The sequence below is a fragment of the Rousettus aegyptiacus genome, unplaced genomic scaffold (assembly GCF_014176215.1).
Source record: "Rousettus aegyptiacus isolate mRouAeg1 unplaced genomic scaffold, mRouAeg1.p scaffold_m13_p_15, whole genome shotgun sequence".
NCBI classification, from domain to species: Eukaryota; Metazoa; Chordata; class Mammalia; order Chiroptera; family Pteropodidae; genus Rousettus; species Rousettus aegyptiacus.
The window spans coordinates 51,216,960-51,237,333 of NW_023416290.1; the positions used below are offsets into that span (position 1 = coordinate 51,216,960).

At 48.8% G+C, this 20,374-nt stretch overlaps 1 protein-coding gene across 19 annotated transcripts in view; it reads right to left on the reverse strand.

Annotated features, from left to right (window-relative positions):
* Positions 1 to 20,374, reverse strand: part of MTSS1 (MTSS I-BAR domain containing 1) — a 140,279-nt gene that overhangs the window by 106,278 nt on the left and 13,627 nt on the right. For 12 of the 19 annotated variants that reach the window (XM_016166405.2, XM_016166400.2, XM_016166406.2 and 9 more), the window contains exons 2-3: positions 11,443 to 11,504; positions 7,876 to 7,949 (exon numbers count right to left, since the gene is read on the reverse strand). In XM_016166405.2, the coding sequence (XP_016021891.1) occupies positions 7,876 to 7,949; positions 11,443 to 11,504 (136 nt within the window). Of the gene's footprint in view, positions 1 to 7,875; positions 7,950 to 11,442; positions 11,505 to 11,763; positions 11,871 to 20,374 lie in introns of those variants that run through there. The other 7 variants (XM_036233005.1, XM_036233012.1, XM_036233010.1 and 4 more) reach the window with 1 other exon arrangement.

The window sequence follows — 20,374 nt, forward strand, 5'->3', positions numbered from 1 at the left end:
TTGTCTTAAAAGCCAAACCTTCGTCATAAAACCATTTTCTCAAGTTTTCCCCCATTATCATTCCATTATCATTCCCATAAGGAGCCTTGTGGGACTTTTTTTCCCTTTAATCACCCACCTCGTCATAAAATATTAAGTCCACAGATACAGGTATGTCTGCTTATGCATTGTACGTATGTCTATGCCTGATGTATAAAAAGGAGCAAATTCACCCTCCCCTCAAGAACCAGCGTTCATCCTCTTTGGATTAATATCCTGTCTGCAGAGAATGCGTGAAAGGGACATGCTTTAACAAGAAGGGGGATGCGTTTATTGTTGGGAAGGATCACTGTTTACATGTACCTCTCCACCTAACACCCCCACCACAGGCCTGCCTGACCCTCTGTGACCCCCTGACCCGAGGTCTCAGAAACGAGACCCCTTTCTAATTGATCTTGGCATTCCCATAGCCCCAGGTATACATAAGTCCTCAGTAACGCTTTCTGATATAAAACAGAATAAATGAGATGACTGATAAAATATTACACTTACCGTTAGAGCAGAAGAGGCCTCTATTTGTAGACATGACACTCCCCATCCCTGTGCCATGTGATATGGTACCACTAGGTGTATGTGGCTAGCGAAATTAACAATTAAGATCTAAAAATCAGAAATTCAGGTCCTCAATGACACTAGTCACACTGCAAGCGCTCGATAACCCCATGTGTGGCTAGTGACTACCATACTAGATGGTGAAACTATGTACCATTTATGTCAGCACAGAAAATCCTGTCACAGGGAATGGCCCTGGCCCAGCCTGAAAGCCTCTCGAGGCCAGGACTGCATCGGGGTCATTCTCCATGGCACGCACCGGACCTGTCAAGCCCTTACACAGGCCTGCACAGAAAAGGGGAAAAGACGAACAAAAAAGAAAATGGGAAGGTAACTTTATCGTGGCCCAGCCAATTTCTCACTTCGACTGACTATAAACGTTCTTATTTTTTATAGTTTTGTTCTTACTCTGGCACCCACTACCATACAGCAATGAGAATTTTCAAAATGTGACTGCCAGCAGGGCAAAATTTGCTTTGGGCTCACTCAGAGTAAGTCATGTGAATCAAAATCAAGGGGTCAAGTTCAAAACCCTGAAAATGAAAGGCAACCAAGAGTTTCTAGGTCATTGTCAAAATAGCATGACTAGATTCACATTTAAGAATATTAGAGAATACAGCTCCCGGTCCATCCACTCTGAGAGCAAGCTAGGAAGTGCTTCACTTTATAAATTTTTTCACAAATCAGCAACTGTTTCCTGGGCGCTGACGATGTGCCAAGCTCCAGGAAATCAGAGCTAAGGTTTTAGAGCTCCTATGACAGCTATATACATGCTCCAAGTAAAATTACCTCCATCCAGTTGGCTATAAAACTTCTTCTCCAGGCTCTAGGAGATGCTTTTTGCTAGATTCCTTTTTCGTCTATTATCTATAAAGCCTTGTTAGGCACAAGATCATCAGAAAAATTAATATACTATCCTTGAATCTCTCAAAACAATAAGCTTGGCTCTTGAAGAAAAACTACAATTGAGTTTGTTTCTTAGATGCCTAAGTTCTCTTTTTTCCCATAAGAATTCTAAGGACAATAACCAAAGATAACTAAGGAACCCGAATTGGCCTATAAGAGTACAAAACCAGTAGCCACGTCAGTAGATTCGCAGATGGCACCTTTACGTCTTTTTATTTTTAATCAAATGAATGAATGAATGTTCCATGTTCCTTTAAGGTCATATTCAAAGAATATTCAGTTCCAGGCCTGAGAGAAGGATCTTTTTTATGACTTTTTTTTTAAATAATTAATTTTTTTTCTTAGTTTGGGGCCAAGTAGCTCCCTGGGCTGGAATAATAAGGCTCTCACTCCATCAACGAGTTCTGAACTTGAATGGCAAGGTCAATCCGGAAGTTAGAGGCCAATGAGGTCTCAATTAGACAACCTGGTTAAAATAAAACCTGGGGGCAGACAAAACCAGTCTGGTTGCCTCTTGGAAACCACTCCCCAGCATCGCATCCCTTGCAGAGAAGATTCCTTCTCGATATCCCTTCCCCAATGCCACCCAGTGCAGGGTGGCTGCCTTCCACCACCTGCCCGTGGCCTCATCACAGAATTGCTGTGCCCTCTTCAGCGACAATGAAATATGAAGTCACACGTTCCACCAGAGGCTCCACCCTCAGGGAGGGGTCGCCACGGTTTGAATTCTGAATTCCTAAATGGAATCTGGCCAAAGACAGCCCTGTGCCAACCTCCCGCCCCCAGCGGTGACGGCCTTCCTCACCCAGACCCACCTAGGCTGCGTGCAAAAGCTGTCTGCCTCCTGCTAAATGTCAGATACTTAGCACTTGGATATGTGGGTCTCTCAGAGAGGGGCAGGACACAGGTCCTGTCCTGGAGGTGTTCGCGTCTAATGGGAAGACGGTGACAATAGCAAGGTGAGTGTTCCAGCAGAAGTGTGTGCCACAGCAATCCCGAGGTCTGAAATCTGCCTTATCTTGGCAAATGTTTCACAGGCTCTGGGAAGACTAGCAGCAGACCCTCAAGCATAGAGAGCGGGCGGAGAGGCAAGGGCACTCCGGGTAGAAAGCACACACGCACGCGGAAAGGGATGGCAGGTTTTAAGGGTTCTGGGGAACACTGAGCATTCCTTTGCGGGGGGATCTGCCAGCCATGGGCGGAGACGTCGTTGGACAGGTGGGTGATGGCAAGATGGCAAGAGGCTTTATTTCCCTGGGAAGCTTTTACAGCCCTGAGGTTCCCACGTCCCCACCCACGTACTCGGATTCCGTGGGCGTCGAGGCAGGGCTCTGAGACCTGGGCTCTACGCCAGACTTCCCAAACGACTGGGGTCCAGGCAGCCCGATCTGGTGGCGCTGGCATTTAACACGATCGATACTAGAAACATGTAACACATCCTAAAAACATAAAGTATTTTTAAGGACTAGGCCCGCTTCTGCCAACGTAAGCTGTAGAGATCTTCGCCGGTGCACAGAAGCTTGGCAATCCAGGCTCACTGATTAAGGCGCACGCCTGCCCGCCTGGACCGAGGCAGCCGTCTTCAGAGTCCCGGCTTCCGCCTGCCCTCGTTGTCCCTGGGCTGCCTGCCTGAGAGGCGGCCTTTGTTACAACGCAGATCACCCCGCATGCCCGTCTGCACTTTCCATTTTCCTCTTCTCTCTCCCCTCCATTATTCTCTGCTTGACTTTGCTCTATTCCCTTTGTCTCCAGAGCAAAAACTAGGAATTCTGACGATGATACAGGGAAGAACATTCAGACCGACCGACTTCATTCACATTTTATGAATTTACTAGAGCCAAATCAAAATTTAAAACCGCAGACTATTAGAGCTGAGAAAAGGTTACTTGTGACCATCGAGGCCTTGGGAAAACCTGAAACGGGTAGAGAAATTAAAGCCCAGAGAAGTGAAATGAAATGACTCGGGGTCACGCAGCCAGCACGGCCAGAAGACAAACGCAGGCATCCCGACTCCCGATCTGTGACTCCGAGGCGCTACATAGATTGTTTTTTAAATATATTCAGGAGCAAATAACTTTAGAAGCGAATAATAAGCTTATCCCAAATCCCTCATCTCCTTACATAAGGACCCGTAATTTAATGGTGAAAGTCTAGGCTCCGGGCCAGACCGGTTTCACTGCTTACTAGCCACGTGACCTTGGGCAGGTAAGGTAAACAATTCGTTCTGATTTAATCACCGAAAAAGAAGAACATGACCAGTTAGCTACCTCGTGGGGCTGTTGGGAAAATAAAAAGACTCAATATACGTAAAACACACCTGATAGAGCCCAGCCCAGGTCATGTATTCAATAAAGGTCCGCTACCCTCCTCAATACTGAAACCACGCCCAGTTTGAAAAGTGACATAGAAAGAGTTTTGGACGCTGAAGATGATCCAGCCGGCCGGAGATCCATTTCTGTCCTTCTTAGAATCTTAAAACTCCTTACCACGAGTCTGGTACATCATCATCTAAACAGCCCTGAGTCGGTTTTCCAAAGCTGCAAAGGAATTACGGAGGCCCCCAGAGGCAGCGGAAAATGAAAGCCACACGGCGTTACGCTCTTCCAAGGCCCTTGCTGACACGAGTGACGGGCAGTGGCCACGAAGGGCCAGTGCTGACTGAGACAGCCCGTCGGCAGCTCAGCCCGCCGGCCTCCCAGAGAGACAGAGACGCAGAGCCAGGGCCTGGCGGGCGCGCTCACAGGTGGAGGAATGCTGCTCTCCGAGACAGGCCACCTCCGCTGTGGTGGGCTGAGAGGCTCCGCCCACCACCTTGGCTTCTTTTCTTTTTTTTCTTTTTTTTTTAAGTAACCTACACAACCTCATGCCAGTCAGAACAAGCATTTCTCAACTCCTATAACCACCTCTGATCCATCAGAGACACCAGGAAAATGGGGACCCTGTTCCACAAAGTTCTATTTGTATGCTGAACGCCTAGACACTAATTCCTTGTGACCAATAATGAAAAAAAAAAAAAAAAGTGTACTTTCACATTAAACACAAGTTGTATATTCATTCAAGAGAGCAAAGTCAACAAAATTTCAATCTGTATCATGCATTATGGCACTAATAAACGCCTAAATTCCATTATAGTTTAATTATTAACTTAAATACACATTTTAAGAGTAACTTGTACTCTCGTTTTAAAAAAGGAAGTGAACAAAATAGGGTTCTAACATATTTCCACATCCTATGTAACAACAGTTATATAACAACTGATTTTGCTCAACTAGTGACTAGCTTTAAAATTTGTTCCCAAATAAATTGTATCAAGAGTAAATGAACGTATTTGCTAAAAGGGACAAAGACCTTTCAGAAACATGGAATGCTAACATTTTGGAAACCAGAGATCTGACACCTTGAAATTATGGACACTTGCCCAAAAGGGGCACACTTACAAATAACTGCTATTCTCTTCCACCATTTTCAGGAGAAGGACCAGAAAAATACTCCTCTAGGCTCAAAGTAAGACACTGGACTTTCTGTAGAGGGTCGATATCAAACTGCAAACTGTTTTGAGATCCAGCCTTCACGACCTTAAGCCCAAATATATATGCTGCTGACCAAAACAGCTCGAAGCATTTTCTACAGATTCATCGTTTCCTTGGTGATGTGTACACTATCGAAAATAAATTATGCATAGATCTCCCAAAGGATGTACACACACAGGCATTAATTGCAGCATAGCTTGTAAAAGCAAATAAATGGAGATAATCTAAATACCTCTCAACAGAAGAATGATTAAATTGTGCTACATCCAGACAGTGAAATTCCATTTTGCTGCTAGAAAAAAACAAGATAGATCTCTAGGTAGTGACGTAGGATGACACCTATAATATACTGAGAAGTAAGAGCACAGGGACAATGTTTTCCACAGACCACCTTTTGAAAAACATCACACGGATATACTCTATTACACACAGCATTCTACATATTATTCTGCAACTGGCTTTTTTCCCTCCCAGATGGGTTTACGCATGCAGGAAAGTCCATAAATGACACTAAATCTAATCCCTGCAAAAGGTACTGGGAAGGTAAATTTAATTTTATATATTTTGTTATATGATCTTTTTAAACTCAAGAGCATGCTTTTTTTTTGATTTTCAAATAAAAATTTAACTTAATAAGAATGCCTTCTGATGCTTATTGAATATATGAAAAGCACATTCAAGTTTCTTATCATCTCCATAAAATATATCTCCTTTCCATGAACCATACACTTTTTAGGTCATGTGAGAGTCCTCACCCTCCCACATGCAAAAGAAATTTATTTCCCCCCAGTGTATATGGATTCTAGACATGGTGAGATGTAAAGTATTCTGTCATGGCTAAAAATGACCTGAAGTCGAATGGTTTAAAAATATATCAAAGCCGGGTCTGTTCACTGTGACATTATTTGCCTTTTGTCAAATGCATCCCCTCTAAGCTCCTACTCTACCTATCTCGCCACCACAGAGAAGCTATTCTGGTTTCATTTCCCACAAATAATTGCTCTGTTTTTCAGCCACAGAACTCGCAGGATCTCGTTTCCCACCGACGACCTCTCTGGGGTTCTCTACAAAAACCAGGTTCCCACCGCAGGAAGTTACGGACAGCCAGAGGATGCCTTTCTAATCGATCCTTTAGGGTCCATCCAATAACGAAACGTTAAAATATAAAAACGTATGAATCGCGGAGCATCAAAAAATGCAATGTCAGACATCCAGTTTCTTTCAAATAGTAGAGCAACTTTGAAAACAGACATATTCCGATGGCTATTCTAGAAAGACATCCATGTAACTGACAAGCCCAGTTCCGGATACTGGCAAAGTATAAGAAAATATTATAAAACAGATTCAATAACCCTAACGATGGTGAACACAGGCTTAACTGCTATATTCTGCTGTGTAGCGAACATAGCTAGGCTATGCAATAATTTCTTTGAAGGGCTTAATGAATATACTGGTGAAGACCCACAGCCAGCTGACAAACGGGGGGAAGATACCGCTGCTCCCATGCCGCCGTCACATCTTCCTGGGAGGCCTTCTGAAACCCTGCTGGCATCTTGGGAACGAGGAGAAATGTGACCTCCCCTGGGAGGACTTCCTCAACTCCCCGAGCTGGCTCGATTGCTCACTTTTCTATATTCCCCCGGCACTCTGTTCCACCACGATCACCGTACCAAACACATGACTTCTGCACTGAGAGTCTCGATTTGCACATTACATTTTCCCCCGAAATGGAACGGAAGCGCCTCCAGGACAAGGAGCATGATGCACGGATGTCTGTGGCCCCCACGATCCTGCCTGACATGTTAGAAGTTTTCAGGTTTCTTGAGTGAATGAGAAGTGTACTTGCCACAGATTCGCTCAGACATTTAACTCAGCAGGTACGGAAAACTGGTGCCTACTGAAGCCCACCGGAGGTACCCACCATGTGCTTCAGAGACGCTGAACTCTCGTGGGACTAGGAGCAGCCCCCTGACACCCACATTTTCCAGTGTCACCGTGATAATGATAGAACAAGCTCGTAGCTGTCAGTGCACAACCAGCCCCTGACAGGTAAGTCGAGAGGCAGGTGAGATTCTCCACCTGGGAATGAAAAGGAAAGCACCCCTCTTTGAACAGGGGTTTCCACATTGCAGGTAATATCACATTTCTAATGATGGTGGTGGATATGAGGGGGAGGGGAGGTATTCATTTTCTTCCTGATACCTTTCACGTGTTGTTATGCATTCTTCATATGATTCGGTAGTCTCTGAAACCATGACAATTTTTCAAAAGATTTCCCTTCGCTCATTGCTTTCGTAAACATACCGTAAACCTTCACCTATGTTCTACGCACGGTGCTTTGGGGGATTCGGACATGAATAAGTCATAGTCGGTACCCTAGAGGGGTTGGTTGCGGCCAAATGCGGAAGGAGCCACATAAATAGACACAACACAACTGGACACCGCTCAGCCAAGGGTCGCTCATTTTCCAGAAGCCAGGAGACGGCCCGCCCCACCGTCCTCACCGCTTCCCATGCCACAGCGCAGGGAACAAGGGAATGCCCAGGACGACCAAACGCACAGCGCCAGGCCCTCCGGCCGGCGTCGAAAGGGCCCAGAAAACACATCGAGCCGCCTCACGTGTCGGCAGTGGTTCCTTTATTTCTCGTTCTTCTTCCCTTGTGCTTTATCATCTGGAGAACTCCGTGCAAAGTCTAACACGTGGAATCTCACCAAGTTGAAAAACGTTAAGACTTGAGTCCGCCAAGCTCCGATAGCTTGGGCTGGCTCTCCTCCTGCCGCCACCCCGGGGAAAGAGCCCACGTGCTGAATGCGGTTAAGGCTGGGCGCCGGCCCTCCATCTGCTTACCACGTGTGTTGGTAGCCATGTCGGCCACTTTCTGGAAGGCGTCCAGGAAGGCAGCTGCCGCTACTACTGTTGTCCTACAATGCAAACAGATAACAAAAGCATGAGGCACGTGTCACACTCGCCAATCCACGACAGCCGGAGGGCTAAAACCTCTGCTGAGGCCTGAACGTCACCTTGCAGGGAAAAACGACTCAACAGGACATGGATACCACTGGTTTTGTGGGCCCACCTTTTTCTCAGGAAGCCATTTCTCCTCAGATGGTTAGCACTCTGCCCCAGCCATGTCCGGTCATTCTGTGCTAGTCCATAAATGCCGGCCATCCCTCCCACCCAATTTCACCTGACAGTATAAAATTATTACCAGGCAAAACTCTACAAAGGAGGAAAAGACAAGTGTTTTGGCAAAAAAAAAAAAAAAAAATCATTAAAGAATATAAATGGTACCAGTAAAATTAATTTTAGAGTAGGAAAACTGTGTGTGTGTGTGTGTGTGTGTGTGTGTGTGTGTGTACACACATGCATACATACATACACACATGGATTGGGAGGACTCTGAATGAGAGATTATCTAGTTTAAACAACTAATTTTAGAGATGGGAAAAGCAGACCAGACTCACAGCCCTGCGCTCGTCCCACTGAACGACAAGATCCTCGCAAGCTATGTGACTTCCTCCGACATCGTAATTACGGTAAAACCCAGATGCTATTTTTCCAACCTTACAATGCCATCTCAGCTGTGTCTTCTGAATTCTTAAAAGCTGAGAATGGGAAGAAGTTACTATACTCATCCGCTTCACCCAGAAATTGTCCTGAGTTCTTCACACGCCCCTGAAGTGATGCCCTGAGCACTCTGTGGTCTGCTGGCTCCTGGAGTGATGATCCGAAATGTCACTCACTGAAGAGCAAGCATGGCTGCACGTTGGGCCACGGGGACGTGGGCCGTGGCTACCCCGGACGAGCAAGCCAGCTTTATGACAGAGCTTATCCCTGACGCTGACTCCGAGAATGACATATGAATCGAGCCCTCGCTGAGCGCTCCTCAGAATGATAAGCTGCTGCAGACGATGAGAAAGGAAGGGGTGCGAAATGCGGAAAGAGGAAGGAAGCGGCCTGTGAGCACGAGCAACAATGGCTGTGAGACGGAAGGTCCCTGCAGGTGCTGGGAGCCGCCCCGGGGGGCGCCGGGCAGACTTCAAAATGAGGCCCGGCGTTTTCCAGCATAGCAAGCAAGCTTCCACTCGAATTAAAAAAAGAAAAAAAATGACATACACACACAGCAAAACAAAAAACCCACTTCGAAGCACCTTTTTAAAAGAATTGACATCAAATGCAAACCCTGGAAAAGTCAGCTTTACCGAACATTCTGGGACTTATAAATAACTCATTCCGATCTACGATTAATATCTGACACAGCGGCTGGATTTATTCTCATTCAAGTCGATGCCGATCATCCAAATTTAATGAGCCTGCAGGAGAGGCGCCTTGAGCATTACACAGAAAATGAGGGCAGTGGTCAAGTGTAAGGAATTAAGCGTTTTTAAACACTGCCTTCCAATGAGTCACCTTTCCCTGTCCGCTGCTGTCAGAAGTCACCTTGGGCCTCTCCAATGGGACAGGACAAACATGCGACCCACCACGGGCAGCAGAGAGAGGAGCTCGGCTTAAATCCTCCCGGATTCATCCGCCTCTTCTACAGGCTTATCTTTATCCTCTCTCTAATAAAGAAAACTACATGAGGCCCCTACAGTGCCCTCAGCCGGTTTCCAGCAGTTTGACAAAATCAAGAAATGGTCCTTGCTCTCAGGAGGCCCGAATGCTATGAAAAACAGACCATGAACTTTGTACCAGTGGGGATCAGAGTGCTCTGTGTCTTACTCTGTATGTTTAGTACGGCTAATTGGTTAATTACTTCAAGCTCTGGCTTCCTCGTTGGTTAAAGAGGAAAAGAATCTTTTCCTTGGTCAACCCTGAAAGCCTGTCAGATAATTAAATGAGACCAGATAAAAGAAAAAGTGTGCGTGGGGAGCGGGGGGGGGGGGGGGGGAGTTGGGGGGTGTAGTTTAAATGTTTTACTGCTTTACTCCAGGATGGTGGCTAACCTATTTGAAATAAATGATAATGGTGGCAGAGATAGTGGGGGAGTGGGGAGTGTAAACGCAACTAATAAGTAAGGGAAGGGCTCACAGGAAGGGCCTTACATTCTGGGCAGAGCAGGTTGGATCCGACTTGGCAGAAAGCCATCACACGTTCTTAAGCAAAGAAATGGTAAGGGACTTGACCCTGGAGGAGGAGCCATGTCCCAGAGCCCACTGTCCATCGGGAGGCCACGCACAGCTCTGGGAACCCACAACCCATGAAGCTGAGGATCCCCACGTTCTCCTCTCCTACTCTCCAGGTCAGCCATGCAATGTCCAGTCCTATGGCTAAAGCTCTGGGCAGTAAGCCCTGGTGTCCACGGGCAAAGGCCAGGAGCCGTCCCTCTGTCCTCTCTCTGTCATCCACGTGGCTTTTGATCCTAAAACGTACCTACCCGCTTCGTTCTCTGGAAAGCCATCCTTATACATCCAAACCAACCTCCGTCATCCCCAGCACACCATGAACAGGGGCCAGGAAAATGGCTGCCGCTTTCACGGTCTCATCCTCATGGAACCCCCACAAGGTCCCCCTTCTCCCCATTGATTACAAGCACACGGCTTTAACAAGACGATGTTGAAATATTTTCTATTTCTTATCAAATGATGTAAGAATAAGCACAAGATGAGGCAATAATAATAGCCCCTTAAAGCAGCACTAAATCTTACCATTCGGTTAGGCAGCTTTACTGAGGAATAATTTATAGACCATAAAAGTCACCCTTTTGGGGTATATGATTCAATCATTTTTTAGTAAATTTAGAGTTATATAACCACCATCGTAATCCAATTTTAGAACATTTCCATCACCCCAAAAAGATCCTTCATGCCCATTTGTAGTCAATCTCCTCTTCCGCCCATGGCCCCAGGCAACCACCAATTCACACCTGTCTGCAGATTTGCTTTTTCTAGACACGCCATGTAAATGGGATTCTGTAACAGCCAGCTCTACTCTGATGCTCTTTGTAAGAACAGGCTGTAAGCAGAATGAACTCTGGAGCCATACGCATGAGTTCGAATCCCCACTCTGCTCTGTCCCTTTGGGTTATTTAGCTTCTCCGTGCCTCAGTTTCCTCATCCGTGAAAAAACTGTACTTACCTCTTGGGGTTGTAAGCCTTAATCAGGTTGTCATAAGCCTGGCATACAGTGAGTACCACATTAATGTTGCCCCTTGTTACTTTACATATAATGCCCCCTTTAAGTCTCAAAACTCCCAAGGAAGGAGGCAGAACAGACGAGTTCAATTTCATATACGGGAATCAGAGGCCAGGGCACAGGGCTAGTAAGTGGCAATACTCAAATCAGAACCCACCACGTGCTTCTATATCTGTGACGCTTTGAATATTAACCCCTGCCTGCGTCCTGGGTCCAGCCTACCCCATCCTTTGTCCAAGGACATGGCCATTTTCCTGGAGACAACAGGCTTCTACTCACCGAAGCTGGGACTGTAGCTTTCCCGCTTTGTTTATGAAATCCTCCCAAACTGGATAGCTCCCCTACAACAAAACAAAGGCATCGATCAGCAAGTCAAGCTGTGACAGACATCTGCTTAAAACAGTAACAGAACACCCAGTTCCAATCACACGAGGAACGATCTGTGTATGGTCTCCTCCTATGCAGTCTCTGGTATGTTGTTACCCAGATCGTATATAAACGTACTGGCTCAGGAACGGGTTTATACTGCCCTCGATCCCTGTGATCTTGTGAACACTACAGACACCAACTAGAACAACTTTGGCGGAACCTAACACGTACATTGATTGATGCATCACTTTTTGAGTTGATAAATGGCAGGTCCGAATTCAAAATGTGCAGAGTATTTAAGGCTCTACCCTGAACCATCGGACCATGGCCCTGGCTTTCTCGCATCCCAAATACCCGGGGAGGAGAGAAGCAGAGTGACTGGGGCTGCTCCCCAGGCCAGGTGGCTACTTGGAAGCGTTATGAGACTATCAGAGTCTCAAGGTTGGGAAGCTACCTAAACGGAGCTGCTGTGCCGATGGCTTGAACCCAGCCATCTCCATACAACATGGTGACAGGTGGCTCCCCAGCATGTTCCAGCTAACAGCGAACTCATCACCCTCCCACGGCAGCCTACGTCCTCTACCTTGTCCTACGTACCCCTGCACCCTAGTTCTAACCTTCCGGGGACCCTCAGAGTTCTAAGACCAATCCTGTTTCCACATGGAAGCCTTCTCAAAGAACTGAGGATAACCAGCACATTCACCCACGGCTTTCCTTCTTTCAGCTCCCCAAGTGCAACCCCCTTTCTACCCGGGACCCTGGCTCACATCCCCACAGTGTCCTGGGACCACCCCAGTGAGTCTCCCTACTCTCCTAAGCACGGCGCTCGGACACAAACTCAAAGCTGCAGGTGCAGTTCTGACTGAGCCAAACCAGGGTGAGGTCTGACACCTCCCTGTGCCCACACGTTACATTTATATTAAGATCAAGGAGCTAGCCGACCGATGGGTGAGGCAAAACAAACCCAGGAAAGGAAGCCACGGTTGCAGAAGTGGTGTTTGGCACTGAATCGTTTAAATATAGAACGAAGACTAAACATCTGGGAGGGCTATGGTTGGAGGACGGAATGTAAATGAACCGTGACACGGTAAAAAAAACAGCACGTGCCACTTCTGACTGGGCCGTCGAGGGGAGGAGGGAGAAACCATACGATGCGGTCGACCATCTCGTCTTTCCCCTGAGGCGCCCGATCCCAATAGTCTCAAACTGCAACTGAGCTGAAACATAATGATTTCACCTTGCCAAGGCTTTTAATCATCTTTTTTTTTTTTTTCTTCAAGGCAGTCCCTTATCGCCACTACTGACATTTGGGGCCAGGCGATCCTTTTTCATGGGGAGCTGCCCTGTGCATTGCAGGACGTTTAGCAGCATCCTTGACCTCTGTTCACGAGGTGCCGGTAACATTCCCAGATGCTGCTGGTTGTGACAACCAAAAATGTCTCCAGACATTGCCAGATGTGTCTGTGGGTGCAAATCCTCCCCAGTTAAGAACCACTGCTTTAGAGGAATGTCTGAGGAATTTATTTCTTTTGGTGAACAAATAGTTCCCTGAAATTCAGCAATCTTTTTGGTATCAACTCCACTTCAGTTTTGATGCTTCGGTTAAATGATAGTAAAATTAAATATATTTTTATTGTGAAACACCACGCAGAGCACGAACACCTCGTTATAAAAGTAACTATGCACGTATTTCTCTAGCTGTCAAGTCTGTCTGAAAATGTGCAGAGAGATATCCGGAAAACTGTGCACCAAATACTAAAATGGACCATTTCTGGACGCTAAGATTTGGACCGATGTGTTGCTTTCTGGTTTGTACTTTCTTCTACGGGCATAGCTCCTTTTTTAAATAAGGCCGTGTATCATTTTTATGGGAAAAAAACCAAAAGTCATTGCATAAAATATTTAAGATCGAATTAGAGGTGCTGGCAACAACAGCACCATGAATTTACAATCCACCCAAACCCCACAGTCTGTCAGACACCAGCTGCCAGATCACAGCCATCAGCTCTGCACTGTGCCTCTGGACTCTGCTTGGCCCAGCTACAGGCCCTGGACTTGCTCCTCCAAGCAGCGACTTGCTCTTGGGATGCTGAGGTACACTACTAGGTCGGGGATCCTGGCAGAGGCCCTGAGCTATGACGCCAGTACCCATGCCTGGGTCTTTGTCACCATGCTGCTAAGCCACGTAGTCTCCATCCAGTCTTTGTGACCTGGGTTGGGGCTAGGGGAATGCAGGTGAGGGTTCTCCAAGCCAAGAGCGTGATTTTATTCTAACTTCTGTTGAATGAAGCCTCATGAGAGCTCATGCTACCCCCTTTCCAGGCTTATCAAGACATTGTGGGAATTCCAATTGTAACACCTAATATTTTTAGCATTTTCCTATCAAGTTCAAGCATGAACGTCCCTTCTACATCTACACTCAAATAAAGAAGCAGGTAAGGCCGAGACCAGTCGACCAGCGGGCAACGGACATCAGGTAGCATCCTTAAGAGCACAAGAGTTCGACTGACCCATTATGGCCTCATCTGGTCATCCTTTCTCTTTCTGATCCACAGGACAGTATGAGAAGCTTTATGAAAAAAATAAAGATGTTCAGAGATACTGACCACCAACTGCTAGCCAAAGGCAGCATCATCTCTTGTCTAGAGAAAGGACAAGGACATGAGAGCCAGGTTTTCCTCTCCCCGGCACCACCCACCCCCATCCGGGAGCCCCTGGAAAAGGTCACCAAGATGATCCACAATATTCCTCAAGAAAAAGGTCAGGCGCCTTCGGTGCGAACAGAACAGAAAGGCAAGAGGCCCACGCGGGGCCCTGAGTCCTCATCATGGTCCTGCCTAGCAAATGACTGGGAAGAGAAGTCGCTTCACGTCTCAGGGCCTGCTCCTGATGATGATAAATAATACAGGCGAATCATTCCATCACCATCTCTGAACGCTGACATCGCTCAGCACCGGAAGGAAGTAGGAAAGGAACGAGGAGCACGCATTCTCCCGGGTGGAGTCTTAGCGCTCCCGTGGGCAGTGCGGCATCGGGCAAGTCGCTCGGCCTCTGCCTGGGGACCAGTCACTGCCTCGCAGGGCCGGTGTGAGGAATCAGTGAGGTCGCGCATGAAAAGTGCTCGGAGCAGCGATGGGCGCCAGGAAGTACTCCCTGCACGTTTGGTAGGAACGAGTCAAGCGTTTCTCGGGCTGCTCAGAGAGAAGCTAAAAACTCCCTCTGTCGGACCGTCCATCCAGGCTGGAGCTCCTCACCCTTGGTCCTAGGCACAGCACTGACTTTGTCACTGCACCTCGCTATCAGCTCACTGCAGTCACGGCAGGAACAGACCACGGCTGGGGGCTCGGTGTCAGACAGTGTCTCTACCTGCCGCTCCCAGGTAAAGGTGGTGGGGGTGGGGGGGAAGCTCCAACCGGATGAGCTGAGCGTGCCTGGAAACGGCTGCTCCAACCACTTTGGAAACTACTCGCCTGCCTCCGCTTGGAGCCTCGTTTCAGTCCCTACAAAATTAGCAACAGAAGGAGGGTCCCCTCTCCAGTCAAGGGGTACGGCATGCAGCTCTCCGCCTACGGACACCCACTCAGTCAGAGGAGGGCTGCGAAAAGCAGAGCTCTCCTGATTTAACGATGTTTGACAGTCTATCAAAGTGTCAGGCCCACCTGTTTTAAGCAATCTATAATTTAATGGATTCTAAAAAAAAAAAAAAAATGAATTTCTAAGAACAGAAGACAAAAACCTCCTTTGTTGAAGAAAAAAAAAATTTAAGTGTGTTAATGTTATTCAAATTTAAAGGCAAGGTGATTTGGGTTGCTCCAGATTTTTTTTTTTTTGAAGTTTATTTAAAGGAAAAAAAGTTTCTACCCACTTGAAGGTGGTTTTACTACAAAAATGCAAAAGCTTGGAGCAAGTGAGGAAGAGGGGTGAAGGGAAGTTAGAAGAGACTTGTAGAGAGAATAAAAGGGGAAAGAACAAAAGCCCAGGGTTTTCCTAGACGACACGGCTTCGTAAAGGACAGCACGTTCACATGTCCAAAGAAACTTGCCAGTCGAGACACTGCATGCTCTGAGGACACTTTAGAAATGCCAACAAAGGCCTTCCTTTTCTAACCTGTACCGCTGTCCACCAAGAAGTCCCAGAAAATTCTCCCCTGAGGCCCCGGGTCTGACCAGGTTCACACTGGAGGGCTAGAATCGCTAGAAGGCATTCCCAGAACTGTGAAAAAGTCTCCACACAGACCCCCCCACACACACACGCACTCTGGGGGGTTCACTGGAGAACACATCAAGGTTTCACGCCTTTCCAGACAGACCCAAATCAAAGGAAGTGAGACTTGTCTGCCAAGTCCAAAGTCACAGGCAAAGGGGAAAACATTCTCCTGCCTGGAACCACCTGAATTTCTTCGGAGAGGAGGGTAGGCAGGTTTCGAATCCTCAGCAATTCGCTGGAAATAGAATTCAGATCACACTAGGTTCTGAGAGGAAGGAAAAGCCCCGCCACAGAAACGGGAAGAGAAAGTGGGTTTGTTTACAAGCATGTAGAGGACCCCCTTAATCGAGGTGTTTGGCTGTCGCCAAGCTCCCCACACCACACCCGCCGCCCCGGATGGCTGTCCTCTCTCCTAACCTCCGGGGATCCAACAACCTTGACGACTACTCAGCCATCACCACACGGACGGCTCAAACGTCACCTCATCCGGGGCACTGTTGGATGCATCTGCTGCCCTCACATCACGTAACTCACCGTCCATGGACTCAAGGGCTCAGAATGGAGGGGGGCAAAGCATTTCCAGCAAGAGGGGGTGGCAGGGATGCAGGGGGGACCCAAGAGAGAGGGTCTAACAAGGTCCAGCGACGCTCTAGCCAGAGGGAAGACAGGGAGGCGGAGAGGACCCAGGCGGGCTCTCTCCATGGGACGCTGGGGAGGCGCATTTATGCCATGAGCAGGGGGACAAGGCGACCACAAGCAGCCTTCAAGGGCAAGGTCCACAGCTTGGCCACAAATGGGACAGTGGAGGAAGACCACGCAGCCTACATTCAGGTGGCAAATGACATAAATCCAAACCCGTCAGGTGACAAAAGGACCTGGCTAACGGGGTCCCACACCTGACAGTAACCTGGTCCCTTGGGTAGTGGGGAGAATGAAGTCCTTGTCTTACTTCTGAGGAAGAAGGCACACCTAATCTTCAACTCAAGAGTTTGGGGGCCACCCAACAAATGTGTGAGCTGGCCGCCCCGCCCGCGCCTCTGAGGGTGAGCTCTGGGCACACCCCTGGGTGCTTCTCCTCTCCTGCCTCCGCCTCCGCCGCTTCCCCCACAGCCAGGAGGCCGGGCAGGCCCCTGGCCCAACGCACGGCACAGGACTCAGCCAGTGGCCCCTCTGGCTCGGGGTTCGGTTGTGCTTTGTTTCGCACTGTATAAAACAGAAGCCCAGGATGGCGGCCCACACACGGAGCTGAAGAATAAACTGTGTGTAACTAACTCGACGGCACGGCTGGTTAACGGTGTCCCGTGGGCAGCTGAGGGGGTCAGACACTGCACTACCACACAGGGCACACGGGGGGGGTGCCTGGAGCCATGGCCGGAGAAGGGTCGCTTCAGAGCGGCCAGAGCTGGAGAAGACTCTTGGGAGGAGGACTCCGGTTTGCCTGAGACTAGAACACAGACCAGCGGGAGCTGGCTACGGGGAGCCCCGATCCGGCTCGAAGGCCTCTCTGTCCTGCCCCGTTTCCAGACAGAGCCCGGCTCACCAGGAATCACGGCTGACGAGGACGCAAGTCTTGGGTAGACGACTGGACAGGTAAACTGCCAAACTCCCCTTGCCACCTCGACGAGCGTCACTGTCACCAGCATCATCGTCATCATCACCGTTTTCTAAGTGGTCGCCAGGTGCCAGGTACCTACACTAGCGTTTCTCAAACTTTAACTTCAACATCCATCATCTGGGGTACCTTGCAAAAACACAGGTGTTGATTCCCTTGGTCTGAGGTGGGGCCTGGATGTTGCGTGTTTAATCGGAGTGACGCTGTGGTCCCCAGACCTGCCCGACTTTGTGGACTCTGGGCAGCGCAAGCAACAAGATGAACGCCCGGCCTCAGGGCCCGGCCTCGGGGCCCAGCCCCAGGGCTCCAGACAGCCACTCAGCAGGCAGGCTGGGCGCTGCTTTCTATTGGGGTCCTGTAGGAGCCCAGACAGAGTAGAATGGGGGGTGCAAAGGCTCCCCAAACACACAACCCCAATTACAACTAACCGTGAATGCTCCGGGGGAGCCATAATATCACCCTAGCGATGGTCAGGATCCTCAATCACGTGAAAAGCACACAACGAAATAATGCCCTTCGTGCAGCAAAAGGTCTGCTATGGACAGGCACTGGAAATGCTCAGGGCTGCTGTCCTTGGTGGTGTAATCGCGGGTAAGTTGATCACATCCTCAGGTTTTCTGTGGACACTGGAACCAACCTGCTCCTACCAGGCGATGGGACAGCTGCTGTTGCCACCGCGCCTGCCACCGGCTCCCCCCCGCCCCCCCCGCCCCGCCAGGGCTGCGGAAACCTCAGGAGGGAGAGCACGGGGCGCACAGCCCACAACGCCCCTCCCCGCCTTCTTCTGGGTGCATGCCGCTGAGATTTTAGGGAAATGAAAAGCAAACCTTCAAGAGGAAGTCTCTGACCTAAGCGCCAGCGCCTCTGGACTCCTCGCTTCTCTAAGGGCAAGGCAGCAATCTGCGGCTTCCGGAAGTGGGTGTGCAGGACGAAGGAGAGGGCCCATGCACGCCTGTCACAGCTCCGTCCCCAAAACCGCCCCTCCCCACCCCAGCCCACAAGATGAAGGACTCCCAAGATCCTCAGATGAAAGGCACCGTGCAAGCCCATCCATCATGAAAACCATCCCTAGGCTTTTATTCTCCGATCGGAGCTTGCCTAATCCACTAATTATCCCTGTCCATCAAGTGGATGACAGCCCTGGAGATAATCAATGGTTGCTTCCTTGCACGCCCACCCTCACCCACTTGCCCAAGCTCACCAGCAATAAATACGCCTGTACAAAGGACGGGTTAGCCACAAAAGGTGCTCCCTCCATCGACCCTCCCCTCACAAACTGCTCCATTTGTAACTCTGACACCCTAATTAAGTCAGCGACATCGGGCGTCTTTTTCTTCCTCCTGTATTCTGAGGTTCTAGGCTCAGAATGCCTGTTTCCTGACTTATAGGTGGGGCTCCACTTGAAATAAAAAAGAACTGAACAAATACATCGACCGTTATCTTCAAAGCGGTCTATATTTTTAAAGTTTTCTACCAAAAAAAAACATTCCCTTAGCCTACCCCGAACCTTCCAATAAAAGAGCCATTAGCCACGTGGACTTATATAAATTTAAATTAATTACAATTAAATAAAAGTGAACATTCGATTCCTCACCCAAGCATTCAATAGCTATCCAGGTGGCTAGTGGCTCCAACATTGGATGGTGCAGATTTAAAACGGTACCATCGTCGCAGAAGAGCCTACAGGACAGCGCCGGCCCTGATATGACAAAGTCACGGCATCCCTGGGGTTTTTTTTTTATGACTGCAGCTTAGTTTCTGGTTCTATATTTTTAACTTTCACAAAATTGGGGTGTGTGACACGCTCTACATTTTTTCTTTTTTTTTGAAAATGAAATCCCTGTCTTCTCCTTTTCCAATCCCCAAATTCACCTCCCTCCCCGCACCCCCTTTTTTACCTCCAGGACGTCTCCTTCATCATTTCAGACAGCAGTCTGGAGCCGTCCAGGAGTCCCAGTTTGTCTCATGATTATCATCAAGCACCCATCTCACTTCACATGGTACTTGAGAGGGCACAAAGGGCTTTTGCAATAGCCCCGGGAGGAAGGCTGGCAGCAGGCAGGTAACGCTTCCCACAGGTAACACTTCCCCTCTGACCCAGCTCAGCCCACGGAGGTCAGGCAACGTGCCTGAGGTCAGGGACTCAGGGATGGTGTTTCCTCACACCTGAGTTACCCCACGCTCATCTCCCTGAGGTAGCCCAGTTCTTTTGAAAACGAGATTGTCCCATGGGTTCACCTGAAACTTGCTGCTTCTCCCCACCTGGACACTTGGGAACTCCATATCAAGCACCCAATGCAGGGGCTGCCTGGCCTTCCCCAAGCTCTAGTTAAAAAAAAATCTGTGTACGGTTCAGCTTCCCCAGAATAAAAAATACACACCTCCCCTTGAACCTCGATCCCACTATACAGAGTCCAAAGCTTCCACTCTACTTGCTTATTTCTGCATTAAACATCCACGTGAGAGAATGAACCTGAGCAAAACACCTGGTGACCTGCACGCCCTATAAAAATGTTAAGTGTCGTTAGTTAGCATTATCTCCGTTTGCACTCCGGCACTCAGCACTCACCCTCTCCTCCTCCCTGGAGAAGTGTTCTCTCTGACTTGCCTCCACCCAACTCCAAAACTGCTCGGCCTGATGAGGACCCGTTCCTCCTGGGGGCAATGTCACCGACCCCCTGAGCAGAGACACCCAGAGTGGATCCTGGGTGTGCCTGGGGGTTTGCTGTCCTCGGGGAGCACCTCTGTGCTCATCCTGTACTCGCTCTGAAGCTGTCAACTCTCCCAAGGCAGGGGCAGTGTGATCGACTTGTCACATCCACCCCAGGGAGCAGTGGCCTCACTGCACTGGGCACAGTTCGTGTCTCTGACACCGCCCACCAAACAGGGCCTCCTCCACGCCCCCAAACCCCACCGCTCTGCGGGGAATGACACCCAGGTGGGCATCACCAAAGAGGGTGACGGCTGTGTTTGTCACTCCTACAGTCACTGCCCTGTCTTTAGTGTCTTCCCGTTGGACAGCTT